The sequence below is a fragment of the Etheostoma cragini genome, chromosome 10 (genome assembly GCF_013103735.1).
Source record: "Etheostoma cragini isolate CJK2018 chromosome 10, CSU_Ecrag_1.0, whole genome shotgun sequence".
Lineage (NCBI taxonomy): Eukaryota > Metazoa > Chordata > Actinopteri > Perciformes > Percidae > Etheostoma > Etheostoma cragini.
The window spans coordinates 418,393-440,088 of NC_048416.1; the positions used below are offsets into that span (position 1 = coordinate 418,393).

At 41.5% G+C, this 21,696-nt stretch overlaps 1 protein-coding gene and 1 long non-coding RNA gene across 7 annotated transcripts in view; one reads left to right on the top strand and one right to left on the bottom strand.

The window, feature by feature from the left end:
- The window catches only part of gria1a (glutamate receptor, ionotropic, AMPA 1a), a 64,502-nt gene that overhangs the window by 14,388 nt on the left and 28,418 nt on the right, over window positions 1–21,696 (top strand). For all 6 annotated transcript variants that reach the window (XR_004658270.1, XR_004658269.1, XM_034883846.1 and 3 more), the window contains exons 3-9: window positions 2,463–2,702; window positions 8,266–8,450; window positions 12,162–12,215; window positions 15,314–15,472; window positions 16,032–16,199; window positions 18,169–18,273; window positions 18,930–19,040. Coding sequence is in view for 4 of the 6 variants with exons in the window: in XM_034883846.1 (XP_034739737.1) it covers window positions 2,463–2,702; window positions 8,266–8,450; window positions 12,162–12,215; window positions 15,314–15,472; window positions 16,032–16,199; window positions 18,169–18,273; window positions 18,930–19,040 (1,022 nt within the window). In the remaining 2 variants the exon portion in view is untranslated. The remainder of the gene's footprint in view (window positions 1–2,462; window positions 2,703–8,265; window positions 8,451–12,161; window positions 12,216–15,313; window positions 15,473–16,031; window positions 16,200–18,168; window positions 18,274–18,929; window positions 19,041–21,696) is intronic.
- LOC117951880 lies at window positions 2,552–16,949 on the bottom strand. The gene is made up of 3 exons (XR_004658272.1): window positions 16,836–16,949; window positions 13,920–13,922; window positions 2,552–2,562 (listed from the first exon to the last, which is right to left on the bottom strand). It is a non-coding gene; the product is annotated as an uncharacterized LOC117951880 (long non-coding RNA).

Below are 21,696 nucleotides of genomic sequence, written 5' to 3' on the forward strand. Positions count from 1 at the left end.
CCAGCATCAGTCCCTTTAGGGTTTGAGTTTTTTCTCTCTTTCCTGCAGCCCAGAACTCTTTGACCACACTAAATGCAAATCAACTTATTGTTCATTCATAGGGAAAGTTTAGCTTTACTGCATCATCTGTATGCTAAAGAGTTTTGTTGATTTTTGGAAAATATTATGGTTTGTTTTAAGTGTGAATAAAAATGTGATGTTGTGGAAATGTGCTTCCATTTTTTCACAGAATATCTAAGGATTTTGCAAAGCCAAGTCCGTTTTGCAAATTTGCTAATTCCTTGAGGGGAAACCTAATTATGACAAAATGTCCAAACACTCACAATTCCCACTTCATCTTCCAACAGTCCTTTAGCAGCTCTGAGCTACTGTAATCCTTGCCAGAGAAACAGACCGTTGCCCGGGCAACCTCAGTTCTGCCGCCATGGCAGCTGTAACTGTGGCGAGGAGACACGGAGTGCCAGGGTAGACAGGTGTTGCTGGGGTCTTTCAGATCACTTTAGGTCTCTCAGCCCTGCCGCCGATGTCGTTACACATGTGGAGCAACGCTAACTAGCCCCTCACACACAGACACACTCAATACGCCGCTCCTGTGTACTGCTATCAGAACAAGACCCGAGACTGCTGAGTTACACTAATGTTCTGTGTCATGCTCTTGTCGAATTAGACAAGCACATGGTTCTGTTGCCAGCTCGGAGCAGGAGGTCTATGCCACATGGCTGCACGTTTTTTGGCGGACACACATACTGTAGGTATGAGAAATGACTCACATTCAGTGAAACATGGTAACCTGCTGCAGGGCAGAGTAATGGGACACTGCACAAAAAGTCAAACAAGCTCTCATTACCTTTCATCCAGGCAGAACGTGGGGGCCACGGCTGAAATTGGTCCTAGAAAATTGTAAGGGGAAATATAATGTGTGCTCGTGGAAAGCAATAGCTGAGAGAGTGTCGATTTAATAGCAACAGCGTGTGCAGACCAGGATGGAAAGATAGTTCTGTTACTGAGTCGGTGTGGCGAGGCTCAAAATGTCTATTTCAGGGCTTGCTTTAAGTAGGGTGAGTCACCAGGCTTTTGGAGCACTAGAGACTGTGTGTGTGTTTGTGTGTGTGTGTGGGCGTGGGTGTGGTACCACTGAATTTCTTACTGTCCCTACATCTCCATCACACACGCAAACACGTGGCTACCCGGCGGGTGCAGGTCTGTGACGGGTTAGGCGTTTTGGGTATGGGCCATCCTCTCCCTATCTTGCCTTCAGCTCCTAGCAGCGAGCTGGCCCTTGTGCGGGGACAGGCAGCGGCTTCAATCTGTTTGGTAAATACTGAGATAAGTAAGGCCCAACCATCACCACCGCAGAAAATAGCCCAGGCCATACCTGCAAGTACAAAGATAGCACACTGTGCTAAAAGTATGGAGACATACCTTCCAAAAGAAAACTGTGAACATAAATTAACTATTTTGAGGTGTTATAGGGTGTAAAGGAAGCCAGAGTGACAAACAGACAATGGGAGAAAGAGACTGAGGGAGAAAAGCAAATGAGAGCTGCAAACGCCTCCTGCTGCCAGTAAAATGTCAATGGAACCCTGGGGATGCATTGATTAACCTCTGTACTCCTAATCTGGCTTCACCTTCTGCATCTCCCCAACTGAAAGCAAACACACAGACTGGTGGAATACAGATGTTCAAACTGACCAGATCTGCATGAACATGCCAAAGAGCAGTTGAATGGATGCAAGGGGAAAGCTATTAGAGCTATTTTCAAAAGCACTGTGTGATGACTACGGTTTCAATTGAAAGGGTTAACAAATAATTCATTTTTTATACAATTGTTAATGTAGATGGTAGACAACAATGAAAATAAAAGCTCAATACAAACTTCCACACTCTCTAGAATTCAATTTAGTTCAATTCAGTTTAGCTTGATTCAGTTCATTCAAAAATGAAATACAATAGAGTAACTAACGACTAACTCCATTATCAATTAATTATATCTATAAAGCATCATGAAATTGTGAAATTGAACATCATCAATTTTCAAAGGGATGCCTTTTTTTCTGTTTGACCAAAAGTCTAAAACTCAAAAATGTTTAATTAAGTTATGTAAGAGCAGCAAATCCTCACATGGGGGAAGCTGGAATTGACTGTTTAATTGCCGATTGGACTAATTATTTTAACTTCAGCTCAATACGTTTGTCCCTCCCACATGGGGAAATCTGTAGAATGTATGTGTCATGCAACAACAAGACACAAAACAGGTCAGACATCAAATTTGTTCATGTAGCTAAATCATCTGTATGAAACTTAAATGGTGTGGAAACAAATGTTACAATTCTTAAAAATTGTAATTTTGTTTTATTATTTTCAGTTATAAAGGTTTTTTTTCTGAGTTGAATTCAAATATTCCATAATACTCTAAAGAGTCCAAATATTAACCTCCCTGTTTTCTCTGTCCCTTTTGGCAGTTTGCTCCCAGTTCTCCAAAGGTGTGTACGCCATCATCGGCCTGTATGACAGGAAGACGGTCAACATGCTCATGTCCTTCTGCGGAGCGCTGCATGTGTGCTTCGTCACGCCGTCCTTCCCCATCGAGACAGCCAACCAGTTTGTCATCCAGCTGAGACCTGAGCTCCAGGACGCTCTGGTGGGCGTGATCGACCACTACGGATGGACCAAATTTGTCTACATGTACAGTTCTGACTCAGGTAGGAAACTTATTTATTTCATGTTTTATCATGCTAAATATGTGGCCTAATCATTTTAAGGGGACACTTTATGTTTAATAAACACATATCTTTACATCATTATAAAAGATGCGTCTTTGAAGTTGGCTAAGCCATTAGATTAACCAGAAGTGTCTTCTTTCACCTCAATATCATTGCCCATCTCCGCCCATCACTCACCCTCTCTGCTGCCCCAACTTTGATTCAAGCCTTCATCACATCCACAATTGACTCCCGCAACAGCATCCTCTATGGTTCACCTGCCAAAGCCTTAAATAAACTCCAGTATATATCCCAAACTCTGCTGCCCGTCTCCTCACACACACACCCGCTCCCGGGATCACATCACGCCCTTCTCCCTGTTTCCCAACACATCCAGGTTGAATTCCCCCTCCATAACCAGGCTGCATCGTACCTCACAGACACCCCCCCCAATCCAGGACCAAGCAACGAACCTGGGGTGACAGAGCTTTCACCATCTCAGCCCCCCTCCTCCTGGAGTTCCCTACCCATACACGTCTGTCTCTTCAGATTAGCTTTCCACATACAGTAGTCCTACATTTCTCCCCTGGTAGTTAGTGGTTCTCTTGTTTTAAATTGCTGTTAATATGCTTGATTTATGTGTTGGTTTATTGCTTATCTGTTTTTAATGTGCTAAATGTGCTGGTTTTACTGTAAAGTATCTTTGACTACCATGTAAAGCGCTATATAAATAAAGTGAATTATTAATATTATTATTATTCTGTAAAATATTTCATATAGAGGTTTTCAATTGATTATCAAGATACATATCTTCAATACGGTTTGTCATCATCCTCAGTCATGATTTCTTCTGAAAAGCATTTTAACATTTTACAGCAATGAGCAGCCATCAGAACATTTATTTCAGACAAAGACGGAGAACACAGAAAAGAAACATTGACCTGCAGATAAATCACCCAAAGGAACAAAAGACAAAGGCTTTTGTTGAGCAGTCCCTCAGTCAGTAGCCTGCAAGAAGAAACACAATTTAAACATCTTCATAACATTCTTGTAGACACTCCTCCTCTTCGCCCCCTTCCCCCCTCATCTCTCAGCGACTCCCTTCCCACAATGCCATTCCATCTGTCCCAGGTGTTGTGGGTTTTGGCGCGTAATTATGAAGGGTGTATTATGTGTGTGTGTGCCAAAACGTATGCATGTTTTGGATAAGTGTGTGCATTTTGCACATGCGAATTATTGCAACTTTACTCTGCTTGTGTTTGTGACTTGTGTGTGAGAGACATAAGCAGGCTTGAGATGCCTTCATGTCACTCTGCAGAGCAAACTATCAAACAGTGACAGGGGAGATTTCACAGTGGCCTCTGGCCCTATTCTTTCAACACACACGTCCTACAGATTTATTTTTCTTCTGTGATCCCTTCATTACCAACTCACAAACTGCTGGGTGGTGCGTGCGTGCAGGGTCGCCCCCGTGTGATTGATTGGTGGGATCGAGACAGTAGAATCCATATCAGTAGTCCTCTGTTGCCTGGATACAACGCTGTAGTCCCCCTTCCTACAGGGTTATTTTAAGCCTTTAAGACAAATTCTGTTAAGTTGTGAGGAATTTATTTTATGTGTGTATATGTGTGCTTTTTCCAAATATTTTATCAAAGAATCTTTTTTTAGCACTTGTAGGTAAAATTGCCATAAAAAGGTTAAAAGCCCTTTAATATCTAGTCTAATATATTTGTATTATCTTGTACTTTTTCAGTGGTCAAGGATATATACCATATGCAGTGTCAGTTTTCTAAAATTTCAGAAGCTTGTCGATTTTCACCGCCCCTTTTTTCTAATAACACCTGTCTTGCTGTCTTACAACATCCTCTAATAAAAGTGCCTCTCGTTTTTATTTTCAAAAGCCAAGAATGGGAAAACAAATGTGATAGCCCATTAAACGTCTCATAAACAATACTCAAGAAATGTTTTTACCAAATCGTTATTTTCTCTACTCTCGATTGCCTGGTGCCCAGGTCTGCATGTAATGCCTCTGGCCAGAAGGATGCTAATGACAGCCAGATTCCATTATATTATTCTCTTTCAGGGATGCCTTTGGAGAACCATTTTCACTTTGGCCAGTCCTACGAGCCTCCCCGTCACACTGGCTCTGATTTATAGGGTGCATCAGCCACATAGCTACATTTGAAAAGGCGAGAGGATATTCAATGCTTCATGAAGTGAGACAAAGAAAGAAAAAACAGGAAAGATATAAGAAAATAAGAAAAAGTCTGGAAGAAAAGTTGACCCTAAGTCGTTCCATAATACATTACAGTACAGAACATCTACACAAACATTTTAACTCATCTTGCTCAAATGCTGGATTATAATGTACAGTGAGGAAAATAAGTATTTGACACCCTGCTATTTTGCAAGTTCTCCCACTTAGTAATCATGGAGGGTCTGAAATTGTCATCGTAGGGGTATGTCCACTGTGAAAAAACTCCAGAAATCACAAGGTATGATTTTGTAAGTATTTATCTGTGTGATACAGCTGCAAATAAGTATTTGAACACCTGTCTGTCAGCTAGAATTCTGACCCTCAAAGACCTGTTAGTCTGCCTTCAAAATGCCCCCCCCCCCCCACTCCATTTATTATCCTAAATTAAATGCACCTGTTTTAGGTTGTTAGCTGCATAAAGACACCTGTCCACACCAATCGATAAGAATCCAACTACTAACATGGCCGAGACCAAAGAGCTGTCCAAAGACACTAGAGAAAAATGTTTACACTTCCACAAGGCTGGACAGGGCTACGGGGACATGTCCAAGCAGCTTGGTGAAGACAGGTCCACTGTTGGAGCAATCATTAGAAGATGGAAGAAGCTAAACATGACTGTCAATCTCCCTCGGTCTGGGGCTCCATGCAAGATCTCACCTCGGGGGGTCTCAAGGATCCTAAGAAAGGTGAGAAACCAGCCCAGAACTACACTGGAGGAGCTGGTCCATGACCTGAAAAGAGCTGGGACCACCGTTTCCAAGGTTACTGTTGGTAATACACTAAGACGTCATGGTTTGAAATCATGCATGGCCCGAAGGTTCCCCTGCTTAAACCAGACCATGTCAAGGCCCTACTTTAGTCTGCCAACAACCATTTTGATGATCCTGAGGAGTCATGGGAGGAAGTCATGTGGTCAGATGAGACCAGAATACAACTTTTTTGTCATAATTCCACTAATCGTGTTTGGAGGAAGAAGAATGATGAGTACCATCCCTACTGTGAAGCATGGGGGGGTTGGCGTCATGCTTTGAGGGTGTTTTTCTGCACATGTGACCGGGCGACTGCACTGTATTAAGGAGAGGAGGACCGGGGTCACGTATTGCAAGATTTTGGGGAACCATCTCCTTCCCTCAGTTAGAGCATTGAAGATGGGTCGAGGCTGGGTCTTCCAACAATGACCAGAAGCACACAGCCAGAAGATCCAAGGGGGGGCTCTGGAAGAAGCATATCAAGGTTCTGCCGTAGCCTAGCCAGTCTCCAGACCTAAACCCAATAGAGAATCTTATGAGGGAGCTCAAACTCCGTGTTTCTCAGCGACAGCCCAGAATGAATGGTCTAGAGAAGATCTGTATGGAGGAGTGGGCCAAAATCCCTTCTGCAGGGTGTCAAACCTGGTGAAGACCTACAGGAAACTGTTGACCTCTGGAACTGCAAACAAAGGCTGCTGTACCAAATATTAACATTGATTTTCTCAGGTGTTCAAATACTTATTTGCAGCTGTATCATACAAATAAATAGTTAAAAAATCATACATTGTTATTTCTGGATTTTTTTTTTTTTTTGATTTTGTCTCTTACACTGGACATGCACCTACAATGACTATTTCAGCCCCTCCATGATTTCTAAGGGGGAGAACTTGCAAAATAGCAGGGTGTTCAAATACTTATTTTCCTCACTGTACATAATGCATGACCAGATGAACAAAAAAAAAAAAGAAACACATCGAGACCTTAGAAAGAAGTAAAAGCATTGAAAAAGAGAGAATGAAAAGATAGAACTAGGTGCACTGCTTCAGTGGGAAAGAATCAGCTGGCTCATGTTCTGTTGCATGGTGCTGTCCCTGGTGCTGAAACCTTTACTGGTCCTGGGCCTCCTCAAAACAGTTGTCCATTCTGCTCAGAAGCCAGTGGCCTCATTCACAGCCATGGTTAAGTGCCCCCTGTCTTCCCATGCCTATCATCAGTTTCACAGCTACTTCTGAATCTGTCAGCACCAAGGGCTACAATTATTCACAGTGAATGGATAGAGACCCAATGAAATGTGTTATATGTCGCCATGTACATTTTTACATTTTTATCATTTTTTGGGGCGTCTATTAATTCTTTACATTGTACTATGCGGTGGTCGTATGTGGATGCGAAACACCATTCACCTTTTCGTTTCTCAATGACCTGATGTCAAATAGGCAGTGTGAATTGCGTGGAGAGCAGCTGGTGTGTATTTTAATAAGGCCAGGCAATCATCTTTCACAGGCTGTGACTGCCTTTCTCATTCTACTTTTGACAGGGTCTGTGTTCCTGTTGTTTTGGATAAGCTATATTTACATTTGCTCGATATGCATACAATGCCTGTATGAACGTGAACAAACAAGCATGGAGGACATACAAAACACATTATGTATAGGACCATGGTGGCTCTAACGGGCTTTGCCGGCTTAGTGTTGGAAAAATCAAATACAGCTTCATCATGTGTTAGTTTACATTTTCTAAATTTTGTAATTGCTATGATTCATTTGGGCAATGTCTACCAGTCTGCTGTGGGGGAAATTACTTTATTTACTCTGCAGAACAACTGTGGCTGGCAGCGCGAGAGGAATCTGATTGGTCTACAGCCAGCAGGAAAGGACTACAAATGGGAGTCAGACTGTAAATCAGAGCTCTAGATCAATGTGTTCTCTAATCACCATTTATTTTCTGTCTTAGCATGAGCATTTAGCTCATTGGTTGTTCTACATCTGGCTCTATGGTGTCTCTGCAGCATATTTGTGACAGTGTTATTGAGTAATGCCACCTGTAATTGGTGCTCAGTGGACCTAAAGCGGGCTGTGAGTGCATCCCCTGCGATGGTGCATGGGCTGATTATTTCTTAGTATGAAAGTGGTGATTATTTAGCCTGGCGCTATACGAACTGGAAAAGCACACCTGTACATGTCAGAGTCTTTAATGGACTGTCCAACTCATTATACTTCATCACTGAAGCTACAGGGGAGATACTGATGGATAAGCTTATCAGGAGCAGTTAGGTTTTTCTGCACAGCTTCTGTTTTTTTCCCACATGTTTTAATTTATCTTTCAGCTCATAATATAACTACACACAGCATAAGTTTAGCCTGCACATAATTTATGTCTCATGCTGCTGACACGTATGGACTGCTCTCGGTAGAGAGCTAATCATTCATCGCTTCATTCATCTTGGATGTCTTTGGGGAACTTTTTCTGTAAATGCCTACACAGATTCTATTTTACATTTCAGTCTGGAATAACTTCATGCAATTAGAGTTGCACCTTTCTCTACACTCCTGTCTAGGCCTGTCAGTGCTGCAGAAGGTTCTGGACACAGCGGCGGAGAGGAACTGGCTGGTGACCTCGGTCAATGTGGAGACCATGACTGAGGCCTCTTTCCTGAAAGTGTTCCAGGATTTGGACAAGAGGAAGGAGGGCCAGATTATCATCGATTGTGAGACAGAGAGGCTCACTGGCATCCTTAAAAAGGTAAAGAGCTTTCCTTAGTTTTTTTAAATAAAAGGGGGTTATGTAATTACGTTGCAATATATAATGCAATTTCCGCATTATATGCACCAACACGCACCAACACAACACAACTAGGAATGTTAAATGATCCATGTACTTTCCTTTTGTACATATCAAGCTTATTATAAATGGAGTTAGACGCCTGCATGTTAAGTTTTAAAAGACTACAGCAGAAAAAAACCTTTCAACAAATTTCAAAACACAGAAGAACAAGAATGGGCATCTTTAAATTGGGTGAATAACAGAGAGACAGGAAGAGAAAGGGGTGGATATAAATGGAGAGTGGGGGTTGGTTGGCGGTCTGCTGTAGTGTTTAGTCTCCTGGAGCATCAAGGACCGGCAAGATAAATAAAGCAGCATTGGCATTTGGAGTCGGCAGTTCCGCTGTGATAGGATCATCACTTACTCAGCTCTGCGCGGTTAAAAGAAAAAGGCATCACATTTGACTGTTCGTTAAACCCTGTCCCCCACAGCCTAGAAACCATAACGAGGCATGGCAGGTGTGTCAAGCTTTGGATAACAGAGTCATCTTCTGGTGAGGATGCTGACTTTTTGCCTGAGACATGAAGCTTTAGCCTCAATCTTCAAACACAATATCATGCATGTAAGACCATGCAAGACCCGTCTTACCTGTTTAAAACGAGACGGCTTGACTAGGGGAAGCTTTTTCCAACCAACTCATTTAGCTGACTGTAGCTCAATTAGCTAGCTAGCTACAGCTAATAAAAGACAATACAGTTGTCTTTCAAGCTGGCTAAGTCGCCGATCTGCAGATAAAAATGAGCAGCCCGCCTCTGTCAGAAATCAAGTACCCATTGTTTCAAAAGTTACAAAAATGCTGAGTTACTGTGATTAAAAACCTTTTTCATAGCAGACACTTTGGCACGTTATAGGAGGAAAAGCACAGGTGTAACTGATAACAAGTGCATTCCATTCAGGTGAGCTAATTACAGGGCTCTGGTGTTTTGCATGCTGGCTCACTGGCATGGCTTACTGGGACACTTAATGGAACTCAGCCATTGATAAGAAAATGTATTTCACCTGTGTCCTCCTGCTATGACAAGTCAACATATCTGCTGTGAAAGAGGTGTTGTAACCTGCATATGTGCAAAGTGAATACAGAAAGCTTGACAGACTTGACAGCATTTGTATCCCCAGAAATATCCACACATTTGTCATATTTTGCTTGTAGGTGTCACTTGTATGATTTATGACTCTTCAGTCAGACAGTTTTCTGTTTCAGTACTTTTCATAAGAAGAAGATAGAAAAAAACACACACACATGTACTTTGATGTTCACAACACATAGTCCCCATCTATGTGGCTCCTCTCTGCGAGTGTTATTGATGGCCCCGTGTCTACAGTTAAGGTTATTGCATCAGTTCTCACCAGTTTACAGGAGCTGAGTCTAAGAAGTTCTCTATTCAGACGTCCACCATCAATCACCCACATCTGCTCCCTGCCTCCACACCGCCCTGCCTGGGCATCCAAACAGTGGCGAACGCATTCACATTGCCTCTGCCTGTTTGGCCCTTTAAACTCCCCCGTGTTCATCTCATTCATCTCATACAGTACACAGATTCTTCTACGATAATGTCACTGACAGTTTCCTGAGGGTGACGCCTCACATCAACTGAATGTTGATGTAGCCTCCTTAGAGAACATTCAGCGTGACAGAAGAACTACCTCGAAAACGTTTTAGTGCGTTCTGCAACAGAGAGATAACACAGTGACCCCTCCTCCTGGGGCTGAACTCTGAGTGACTCTTCAAATCTGCGTGTATAATTAAAACACTATTCACTTCTAAAACGTTTCCATTTGACGGTGCGCTGTGGCAGTAATGTGTGTCTTCCACTGGTGTTGGGTGTATTGGTGTCAGCGCTGCTGCCTGTCTCTCCTCGTTCCCTTCAGTTTTCCATGCCACAGGCTCGTCCGCAGGGCCCGCCTTGTACTAGGGTCACCATTAATAACAAATGCCACCTTCTGTCATAAACTACAGCATTATAAGACACACACACATTACACACGGACAAAAGAGTACACTCCCTAAAGTATATGCAAGTGAAAATGCTCACCGAGAGGGGGGCTAGCTAAAAATGTGTGAGGTCATGCATAGTGGCTGAACAGAGACAGTGGAATGAACCTCATGTTATCTGTCCTCAGGCTGGATGCTGCATGGCTTTGAATAAGTGCTGCCTACTTGGCCTTATTTCATGTGTCTGCCCAGTGTGCTGTGATGACACATTTACACACACACAATTGTTGTACAGTAGAGCAGGCTCTTTATTTAAGCATAGGCGAACTCGACAGTTGCCTTGAGTGCCACCAGCTAAGACAGGTATTATTTTTCATTTCATTTCAAACCACATTTGTATTCAAATGTCAGGGAAACTGATGTCCAGTGTTTCCATTTCATTCATAAATAAACCACTTCTGGCACTACACTACACACCTCTCACTGCCCTGACCCCGCCGGCAGTTATAGCGGGACAGCAGCACAGGCAGAAAAGAGATGCAGGCATGGGAGAGGGTCTTGCGCACAGTTCAACACTGACAGACTTCATTATATGTATTTTTGTTAGATAACGCTGGAGTTGGAGGTGAAATCTACAATATTGTAAGTTTTTTAGATATTAGATCAAAGATTAAATCAACGCTCCTGGGGGTTGACTATTGAAAACAGAAGAGGAGGAGGAGGGAAGCAAACATATTACGTGTTATATTTACAAAATGGTGATTTTATGACACCTAAAGGCCTCCAGGATACGACGTTCGATTTGTTTTGTGCAGTTCAGTTTCAGTAAATGTACATAAAATGCATTTCCTACTCCTTTTATTACCTTCTTTGACTGTTTTTCCTATTTTGATTTTTGTTTTTGTTTTTGTAATACAGTTTTTTTTATTTTTTTTATTGCTAAACAACACTGGGCACAACTGGAGCTGCATGTGCAAAACTCCAGTCTGCACTACCAACAGTCACCTGGTCTAAACAGCTGACATTGTCATCATCATCAACACAACTCTTAACGCACTTCTCAAAACAGGCTCAGCACCGCACATGCACTATGCACAATCCTCACTGAGATAACACACACTGAGATAACACACACACTGAGATAACACACACACTGTCACTGAGAGGAAAAACACTAGCATCAAACACCAAGACAGAAAATACTAACTTTCTCATCTTTACTGTTTGAACAATTTCAGTGACTTCACACTACTCAATACTTTCTTTAAAAGTATTGAGTAGGAGAGGAGAGGAAAGTAAATGGGAGAGGAGAGGACATGTTTTTATCCATGTTCTATAAGCTCCATTGTTGGGTTTGTTATATGGAGTCGGTTGATATGTGGGGTTATTACTAGTGTGTTAAAGCTGATCTATGTAAATTTACTAATCTTTTATTATATTAAATGTTAAGTGTTTAGTGCTTTTTCTCTGATGTATTGTCTGACCTGCACAAGGTGAAGTACTGTGCACTCTACCAGGTATACTGCTGAGACACCTCTCTGTCAAAACCCTTTTCCCTCTCTCACACACACACACACACACACATACACACACACACACACACACACACACACACACACACACACACACACACAAACCACCTGCCTGTTTTTGTATCACAGGCATTTTATTCTCTCTCTTCTGACCTTGTCTTTCAGATTGTCGAACAAGGCAAAAATGCAAAGAGCTACCACTACATCCTGGCTAACCTGGTAAGGAATATGTCTTCTTCTTCTTCTTCTACTTTTTCTTCTTCTTCTTCTCCTTCTCACTGCATCTATTTACCTATTTAGAATTCATTGAAATATTTTCACATACTGTACTTGTCAACAAACATCCAGCTTCATGAATGAATATTATTGTCATGAAATCTGGCTTTTAAAAGGATTCCGGATATTCTGTGCTTTATTGCCAGTTTAACAGACTTGCATGTGCCGAATAATTTCGCCTATCTGCTTTTATGTCTTTTATGTTCTCCCATTTCATTTTCTTCTTCAGCTACTTCGTATATTCTCCTGCTGGGCCATCAAACCCTCAGACATCACAGCAGCATAGTAGACTCACAGTAAAGCCCATTTGGGACACGTGTTACAATCAGAATTCTATGCAGACTTACAGTTACAGAAAAAGGTCAGGCAGTAAATGTATCTAAGCTTATGTCCGTTAGCTCTAATGGTCTGCTGCCATTTTCTCAATGCGAGAGGTGTGCAGGCTGCTTCAGCACTGTCCAGTCTCATTAAATGCAACCACATGAAGAGAAAATTGACATCAACCAAAGCTGTAGTAATAACAGCATTAATATGCAGCTGCTGGCAAACAATTTCTCACTGCTTGGATTTTTAGATTGGCTCAATCTCTTTCATCGGGCCAGTTTGTCAGATTTAATTTTGAATGATAAGGCTCTGACGGTAATAAGAGCTGATACGCAAAGTAGCCACATTCATTTATAAATTACCTTTTTTATTTATATCTCCTAACTTACTTTGTGTACATCTGCAGGTGTGTGTGTGTGTTTGTGTGTGTGTGTGTGTGTGTGTGTGTGTGTGTGTGTGTGTGTTTGTGTGTGTGTGGTATTCTAAAAAAACATAATCTAGCGATTGAGAAAATTGTTGGTTAAAATGTTGATGAAGTCTCTGTTAGAAAAAAAACTCCATATCCAGTGGTAGTAAAGGCTAGTTTCTATAGTAACCGCTTCAGGTCAGAAGAATCAAGATAAGTTATGCAGTTTCTCTGTCTTTATCACGTGAATATATGTGCATAAGCAGCTGTTTATATCAATTTTTAAATTTGGTGCTGGCATGCCAAGAAATGTAGGACCAGTTTTTCCCCTCTTTATGTGGGCCTGAGTGATGTTAGCGGGTGGTGTACCATGGTGCTGGCCCATGTGCATCAATGTCCTAATGTGTAACAGGAGGAGCAGAGCAAAGTGTGGGTGGGAAGAAGGGAGCCGAGGCTTCACGTATCGGTTTATTAGTTCTACTCTCCAGTCTAGCGGAATACAAGCCACTGGGTTTGAAAGCCCACCTACTGATATGTGATGTGTGTGTGGGTGTGTGTTTGTGTGTGATGCCTAGCAATAGAGAAAATGTTGGTTAAAAAGTTGATCAAATATCCGTCAGAAAAAACCCTTCCAACTCCAGTGGTAGTAAAGGCTAGTTTCTATAGTAACCTCTTCAGCTCACTGCACTGCATTAGCTCATACATGAAGCAGAAAAAATACACTAGTCTCTCTGCTCAGCTGAGAAATATGGACACCTGGCAGCAACACACACACAGGTACATTAGGGAGACAGTGGTGTGAGGAGGGGGGGGACTTAACACCGCCCCCCTTTGTTGCTTGCTTTTGTCTCCTTTAGCTTGAGCTAGCCTTTTAGTTTGTACCTGTGACAACGTCTGACACCAGAAGGGCATGAAACTATCTGAAATGCATCCTGGTAAACAGCCAGCCACTTCCTTTTGGCTTCATTTCTATTTACCATGTGGATGTGACGATCAGAGAAAGTAATCAAGTGAGAGTTGGAGATAGACATATGGCCTCAGAGTAGAACGAGAAACAATACCTTTTCTTTTTATCAGTCAAAACGTTGCTCTTAAATCTCAGACAAATCACTGACAAGTCTTTTCTCCCACTCCCCTGCTTGGTCTATACTCCCACCCATTCCCACTTGTCTGTCTCTTCTCTCCCCCCCCCCCCCACACCACCACGCTGATAGGCAGCCTGCTGAGAGACCGAATGTGCCTTTCTTACCGCTCTGAAAAACAGCCTCCTCCACATAATAGTCAGGGGGGGAAATAGATGTAGGCGCTACCATTACAGTGAAATGCTTCCTTCTCCATTCTGTTCTGCCTGAGGCACCCCCTTGCATTGTTCCCCTTAGCCTAGGAGGTTTTGATCCTGCCATTGTAAACATTAGCCTATGAGGACTTAGTCTATCAGAGATTAGCTCCGGACTGAACACAGACATGAAATTAGTTTTTTTTTCTTCTCTCGCACCCCTCAGGAAAGACTAAGATGAAGTATGCTCAGTGGGACGACCTCTCTAAGTGAAAAAGGATGTGTTTCATAATGCTATTAACCCTTGCACTTTTGATGGTACAATTAAAAACAGTAACTACCTGTACACTGTAGTGCATTCTGCAGAATTACCCTCTAATACCAGGTGCACACTAGACCCCTGGATCCCAACCTTTTGGGGCAGGCAGACTGAAGCAGGGGATTTTACATTTATGACCAAATCAATTTTTTTTTCCTTTTTAATTTACGTGTTTAAGAAATGCACAAGAAATAAAAGCTAAAGTCAAAAGAATGTTCGCCAAATGAAGCAGCAAAAATATGCTTTTATTCTGATACTCTATCCTGTGGTTCCTATTCTTCAGTGGTTCACTTCCTCGGGGTTGGGACTTCCCAAGGGTTAAAATCTGAGGGGTCACAAGATGGTTAAATAGATTCACAAAAAATATATATTATATATATATATATAATATATAACACATTTCTCTCACAAAATGATGTTTATTTCTGCTAAAGGGCTGTGCACATTCATTTGGTTAAGGAGTCAAAAAGGCCAAAAAGGTTTGGAACAACTGATCTAGGGACCCCTCCAATTTGCTATTGTCATTCCAGCAAGTTCCATTCAATGTCCCCTGCCAGGAATTTCACTAAATTCATCTGAGGACTCTGCACTGCTTTGTGTGCAGTTAGTTTAATTGTGCATGTGAAAGAAATAGCAATTTTTTTACCTATACACATATCTCTTTTTCAATATGTATGTCTCAGTTCACCTCTTTCCCTGTCCACTTCCTGTCTCAGGGCTTCCTGGACATCGACCTGACAGACCTGAGGAAAGGTGGGGCGAATATCACCGGCTTTCAGCTCGTCAACAACTCTGAGCCGGCCGTCAGCCGCGTCGTCCAGCAGTGGATGGAGTTCGACAACAAAGACTCCAAAGTGCCCAAGAGTGGACTCAAAGTACTACTGCTTTTCTCTCTGATCTGTCCTTCTTCTTTTTGTCTTCTATCTTTGAAGCGTTAATAAAAGAAGTTTTAAGGCAGCACAGGATGTGACAAGATGCTACGTTTGAAGTAACACAAACTAAATCATAATCAGGCCATCTTTCTCAGAAGGTGTGATTAGATTTTGTTTTCTTTCTTTCTTTTGTTTTTTTGTGACTTTCACCAGCATACTGCAAAAAGCTATGAGGAAAATAAAAGGAAAGGAAAGGGTTTCTACTAAACTTGTTGGACAGAGAACCCTTGATCCTGTCCGAGTGTGGTGATTCAGATCTGGGATTTCTGCTATTTCATTATTATTATTGATTTCAAACCAAAACAACTGTCCAACCAGCTAAGATAGAAGATTGATTCCAAATCCAAATATCTGAATTTTTACAGGGTCAAGCTGTAAACTGATAATTAGGGTAAAAATATATTATCCTTGGGAGTAAACACAAAGCTGAGGAGGGCTTTTGCTGCCATGCCTCTCTTTAGCCAATAAGTTACAGTTTAATCCTTTTGCTTTCTCTTTTCAGTACACAGGCGCTCTAACATATGACGGGGTAAAAGTCATGTCCACGGCCTTCCAGAATTTAAGGAGACAGAGGATAGACATCTCTCGCAGGGGCAACGCTGGAGAGTGTCTTGCCAACCCACCAGCTCCCTGGGGACAGGGCATAGACATCCAGAGAGCCTTGCAGCAGGTATGTGCGCATGCATAGGAACATGCTAATGTGTGCACACGCATGCACATACATAGAACCTCGAACTGACACACACTAGTGCAAATTCTTGAGTGGCACGTTGGCTAACGGCACCTGAGTTGGGGCTGGCTGAACAAATTAGGTCTCATTCTGTCGTGTAAAGTTCACATTAAGTCGTACGAGAGCTGTGCAGTATCAAATGTGACATCACGGCTAGTCAACAAATCCTGCAGGCAATAACATTCAGCTGTGATCATCATGCAATATGACATCAGCAATTGAGTTTAGAATTGTACATTTTGGCATTGTAAATAGCAATGTTGGACTGGCCTTGAGACTTCCCAGTGTCTCATTGAGACACTCATGCTTGAAGCAGCATCTATATCAAGGACAATTGTTTACAGCTTTTTACAATCCCTTTGGCACTAATTTCAGAACCTTGACATCATTTTTTAAAACAACAACTCACAAGCAATGATCAAGTGCACATTTTTTCAAAACTCAAACACTTACTTTTTTATAGCTTAGATACAATACACATAAACCAAAGATTCCAATTCTGCCAACTCGTTACTGGTGATTGAGATATTTACTTTATATATACTGTATATCTAAGGTGTGCATATATACTCATACCACATTATTGGCCGTGCCCGAAGGTTCTTTCCAAGATGTTTGGCTAATAAAAACATCCATCGTGATGTAGAGGAGAACCTGTGGCCAAATCCACATGACAGGGTTGATGAAGATGTAAAAGAACAGCATTCACTTCTTTGTTTTGCTTTTTACAATACAAGCAAGTTGAAGAACACTGTATTTCATGGTTTACAGAACTGTCTTTTCTATTTCCTAGCTAATTATTTAGCTTTGATTCAAACTAACCTATGTTGTGATTGTACTGTAATACATTTCAGGATGTGGTCAGTGACTCCACTCTGTCTGTAGTACTCGCTCTACTACTGCAGTGCTTTACTTTTAAGGATGTGTTTTCAGTGCTATAATGAAACATGTATCACCTATTTTGTACTACAATATTTAATGATTGTACTAACAATGACTAGCTTGTGTGTGGCTGATCTAAAGTAACGTTTCAATGATCTTTCACAATAAATTAGTTTTATGAACCGATGATTGAGCAAGTGTAAGATTTCTTTAAAGATATGAATGTTCAATACGATGTCTGAACATCTGACAGCCTGTCTTACAGGTGATAACCAAAATGACGTCAAGGTTCTGACATTTGTAGCAAAGTGATTGTAAAAAAAAAAAAAAACTGTGATTAGATTGAAAATGGGATTAAAAAAAAAAGTAACTGCAGAAATAGAGTAGCCAATTAAAAATACAATTAAAATTCCAATATGTAATGTTTGTAGCCTGGAAGACCATTCACATTAAGTATGGAGGTATAATAAATGCACTGTTTTGAGGGCACATTTGTAATTTCATTTGAGTGCGTGTGCGTGTGCGTGTGCGTGTGCGTGTGCGTTTGTGTGCGTGTGCGTGTGTGTGTGTGTGTGTGTGTGCGTGTGCGTGTGCGTGTGCGTGTGTGTGTGTGTGTGTGTGTGTACGCAGCCCGAGGCTCTGTCTGCAGAGTGGCTGTGCAGAGGCCTGCTCAGTGTCAATCTAGCCATCTGCCTGTGGATGGACTGGAGATGGAAGCCGTGTTCGCTCAATTAACTCCATCACACAGCCAAGACAAACACATTGCGCTGTACACATACACGCACACCGTCTGTCATTCATGTCCGCTGGGACCAGGCACAGTGGACTTTCACAAATGAATACTACATAAACACATGCACGATTGCTTAACATGCATCGCGTGTAAGCGTGACAAGTAAATGCTTGCTGTCAGCGCAGACATGAAGATATAGGACTGCATGAATATCATGCTTCGTGGCAGCCATTGTTTACCCATGAGCTGGGCAATTCTTACCCTTTCAATGACTTATGTATAACTCCATTACAGGTCCGTATAGATGGATTGACTGGTCACATTCAGTTCAATGAGAAAGGCCGCAGAACCAACTACACTGTTAGCATCATGGAACTGGCCCCCTCTGGACCAAAGAAGGTAAGTCTGGAGCGTGAGGCCCCAGTTAATGAGATGCATTTTGCTCAAGGACCAATTAAAAAGTGAGAGTAGCAATTTATAATGATTATATTATTCATTTTTATGTATACTTTGAGCATGTAAAGTGCATCAGAAACAAGGATTTATCCTCCATCCTTTGAGAAAATTGCTGCATTTTACCCGCTGATGCTTTTCTGCAAAAATGTGTGCAACTTTTATTTCTAGTTCATTGTCTTGCTGTGCAAAATCGGTAATAACCCCTGTAACACTTAATGTTTGAAATCAGCAACGATGTAATATTGTTTATAATATACCGTGTCAATATATCAGTAGGAGTGATACAATTGGAAAATGTCTGAAAATGGAAATAAAACAAAACCAGAGTGAAAAAAATCATGTTGCTGGTGGACAGGGTACACCAGAAATCTTTAAATAAGAACAATTTATGTGTTTACATGTTTTTTTTTAAAGTCACCCAAAAAGTGTCAGACTGTATATGCTAACCTTAGTTTCAAATGTCTTGAAAAAAGATTAGGTCAATAGGTTTTGTAAAGAATTGGACTAATAAGATTGAATGATTTTCAGTGATCTTTCCGCTCTAAGTCCAAAATGTCACTTTTAACATTTTTGACATTTTGACATTCTCCTCTTCATAGGTTGGCTACTGGAATGAAGATGAAAAGTACGTGACTACCGCCAGCTTCGTGAGAGGCAGCAACGAGACATCCGGCCTGCAGAACAGAACGTACATAGTCACCACTATCTTGGTAAGTAAAATAGAAGAGGTGAGAAGTGATGGGTGAGACCGAGATGGAGAATAGAAGGAAAACGTTTTTTTTTCTTCTATTATGATAGCGTTCCTAAAAGTTCAGCCGCCTGAAAGAATTCAGCAGACATCAGTGATTGTATCTCGCTCCCTTCCTTCCCTTACCAGCTCTATTCTGCTAACTTCTTTCTGTCTGACTCGTACCTGTTCGGAATCCTAATCACAATCACATCATTTGGCAACTTACTGACTCGCAGAGTTCCACTCTACATATTTAAGAAATGCTTAAAAAAGCAGTCTCACATTTAATGTTAGGAGACAAAGTGGGAATTCATCAATGTGGTAGTAGTTATACAATACTAAATAGCACTGGAGAACAACATGTTCTTCATTTCTTGTCATGCCGTGTTATTTATTTCTCCATCAGGCTGTTAAACACGACTTGGTCAGGTGGTGTTCAGTATCCTGGCTTACATTACACAGATGGAGCTGCCGGGGTCTGTGAATCAGGTTGGATTTGAGAATAAGGCGGCAAAGATTCAATCTGACCAGCTCTTATCTAGGTTGTTAGGACATTTTTGCTCAAAAGAAGGGGACATAGCTTGCAACACCTGGCTCATATGCTGTACAGTAGGGTATAATAACGATCGTAGTATATCTTTGCAGGTACACGATGTTCTCAGTGTGTATGTTGTGTTGAAAATGTAATATCAGAGGATAGTTTGTGTCTGTGGATACCTGGAGCTCAGTGCTGGTTCTCTTTTGAACTCGTGGTATTTATTTTTAGTGAAAATGTCTTTTATCTCTGTAAATCACTCCCACCATGTTATTTTGCTGGACTTGCTATCCAATGCATGGATGAAATGTGTAATACATGGCAATGTGTGTAAAGCTGATCTCCACTATGAAGGTTAATGGGATAAAGCATTTCAACTGTGTGATTCCTTTAAGAGAAAAAAACAGCCCATCATATAAAGGCTTGGTGGAGGTAATGAAGCAGAGAGACAACATAAAATAATTGAAAAGAAACTTGAATATGTGCAATATTTTTCTAGAGGCAAGCTTTCAGTGAGGGACCCTGTAGCATCGGCAAGAAACAGCTGAACACAGCAATATAGAGTGACACTGCATTCATGTAATATAATATGTAAATACAAGAACCGTGTGGGAAATTTGTTCACTTTAGCGTCTTAGTTGATGTCTTGTTCAAGGTAAAGAAAAAAATGATATTATAACAAGGGCTACTTTCATATAATTAATAAATAGCAACCAGTTTAAAATGAAGTTAAATGAACACATTAGGAAAACAACAGTTGATATTCATGAAGGCGTATTTGAGTGTTTCTAACAGGACTCTGGCGATATTAGACAAAAGTTGGCAGCTGATGTAATACATTGGGTACATTGTGTAAAACTCAACATGTAGTCTTTCGACTTCTAATTAAAAAAAAGTGAAGATCCTCACGAAGCTTGCAGTCTCCCAAGGGAACGGACCTAAAATAAGTCTCTCAGACATAATCTCCTATCAGTGTCCCTTCTTCCAGGAAGATAAATTGGTTCTCTGTCTTGGAACGTAAGAGAAGAGATAACGTGTGAACAGTTATTGGGCTGCGGGGTAGCCATAGAGTTTTTTTTACGTTCTAACTTTTGTGTTCGCTGATTCGTTGCTTCGGGGAGTGTGCTGTTTTGCCTCTGTGAAGGTGTCACTTTGTGCATTCCCACAATCCCTACTGTCCCATTCTCTGCACAAAGACCAGACCGGGGTTTAAAGGAGGTCTGTGGAGTGAAGCAGAGCATGTCTAATGGAGCACTGGAGCTAAGATTTAGTGTTTGCATGCTAGGAGATTTTTTTTTTAATGGCATACTGGCTAGCTGCACAGCCATTAAACAAATGGAGTTGTTTTAGCAAGAAATGGTAGCATTCAAGAGTAAATTTATGTCATTTTTGCTATTCCCTTGGGGTCTGTTTGAATTGGTCTAAGAGGAGTAAAATAAGTTTATTTTAACAATTTCACCAACGGCAAAATTAATCAAACATACACTATGCGTTTATATGCATTTTGTTGTATTTGTTGTATTATTTCTGTGTGTGCTTCCATTTGTACCCAAAAAGTGTGTTTGATATGGGTTCTTGTCTGGTTTATATTTAACTTGGTGGAGTGACAGCACATCTCCGTGGAACTGTTTGATGTCAATGAGACTGAATCCTGGAGGTCCTTCTGTATGCCATGGCATGCCTGTTTGTGCCAGAGTGTGTGTCTGTGTTCAAACGTGTGTGTGTCTCTGTCTTTGTCTACGACTGCAAGGGCATACCCTGTCGAAGTGCTTCACGCCAGACCTTTCTCACCACTGTCTCCCTGGGGTGCCATTTCTCTACCAGTGGGCCTCGGCTTGCCATGTGTAACAATGATTACCTTCACCTCAACCATAAAGAGCAGGGGAACCCAGATCCCTGTAACACACAGAGGACCCTCCAGCCCCACATTTCTACATCCTGATGAAATATGATGGGAGGATTTGCTCCGCTCCGCTCAGCACAGCCTTAGCTAAAAACAGGCACACACAACAACTTGTGGGAATTAAAGCCCTCCAAGTGCTGGTGGACGGTTCAGACTGAATTGACTAAAATTCTATGAGAAATACACGTTTCTTAAAGA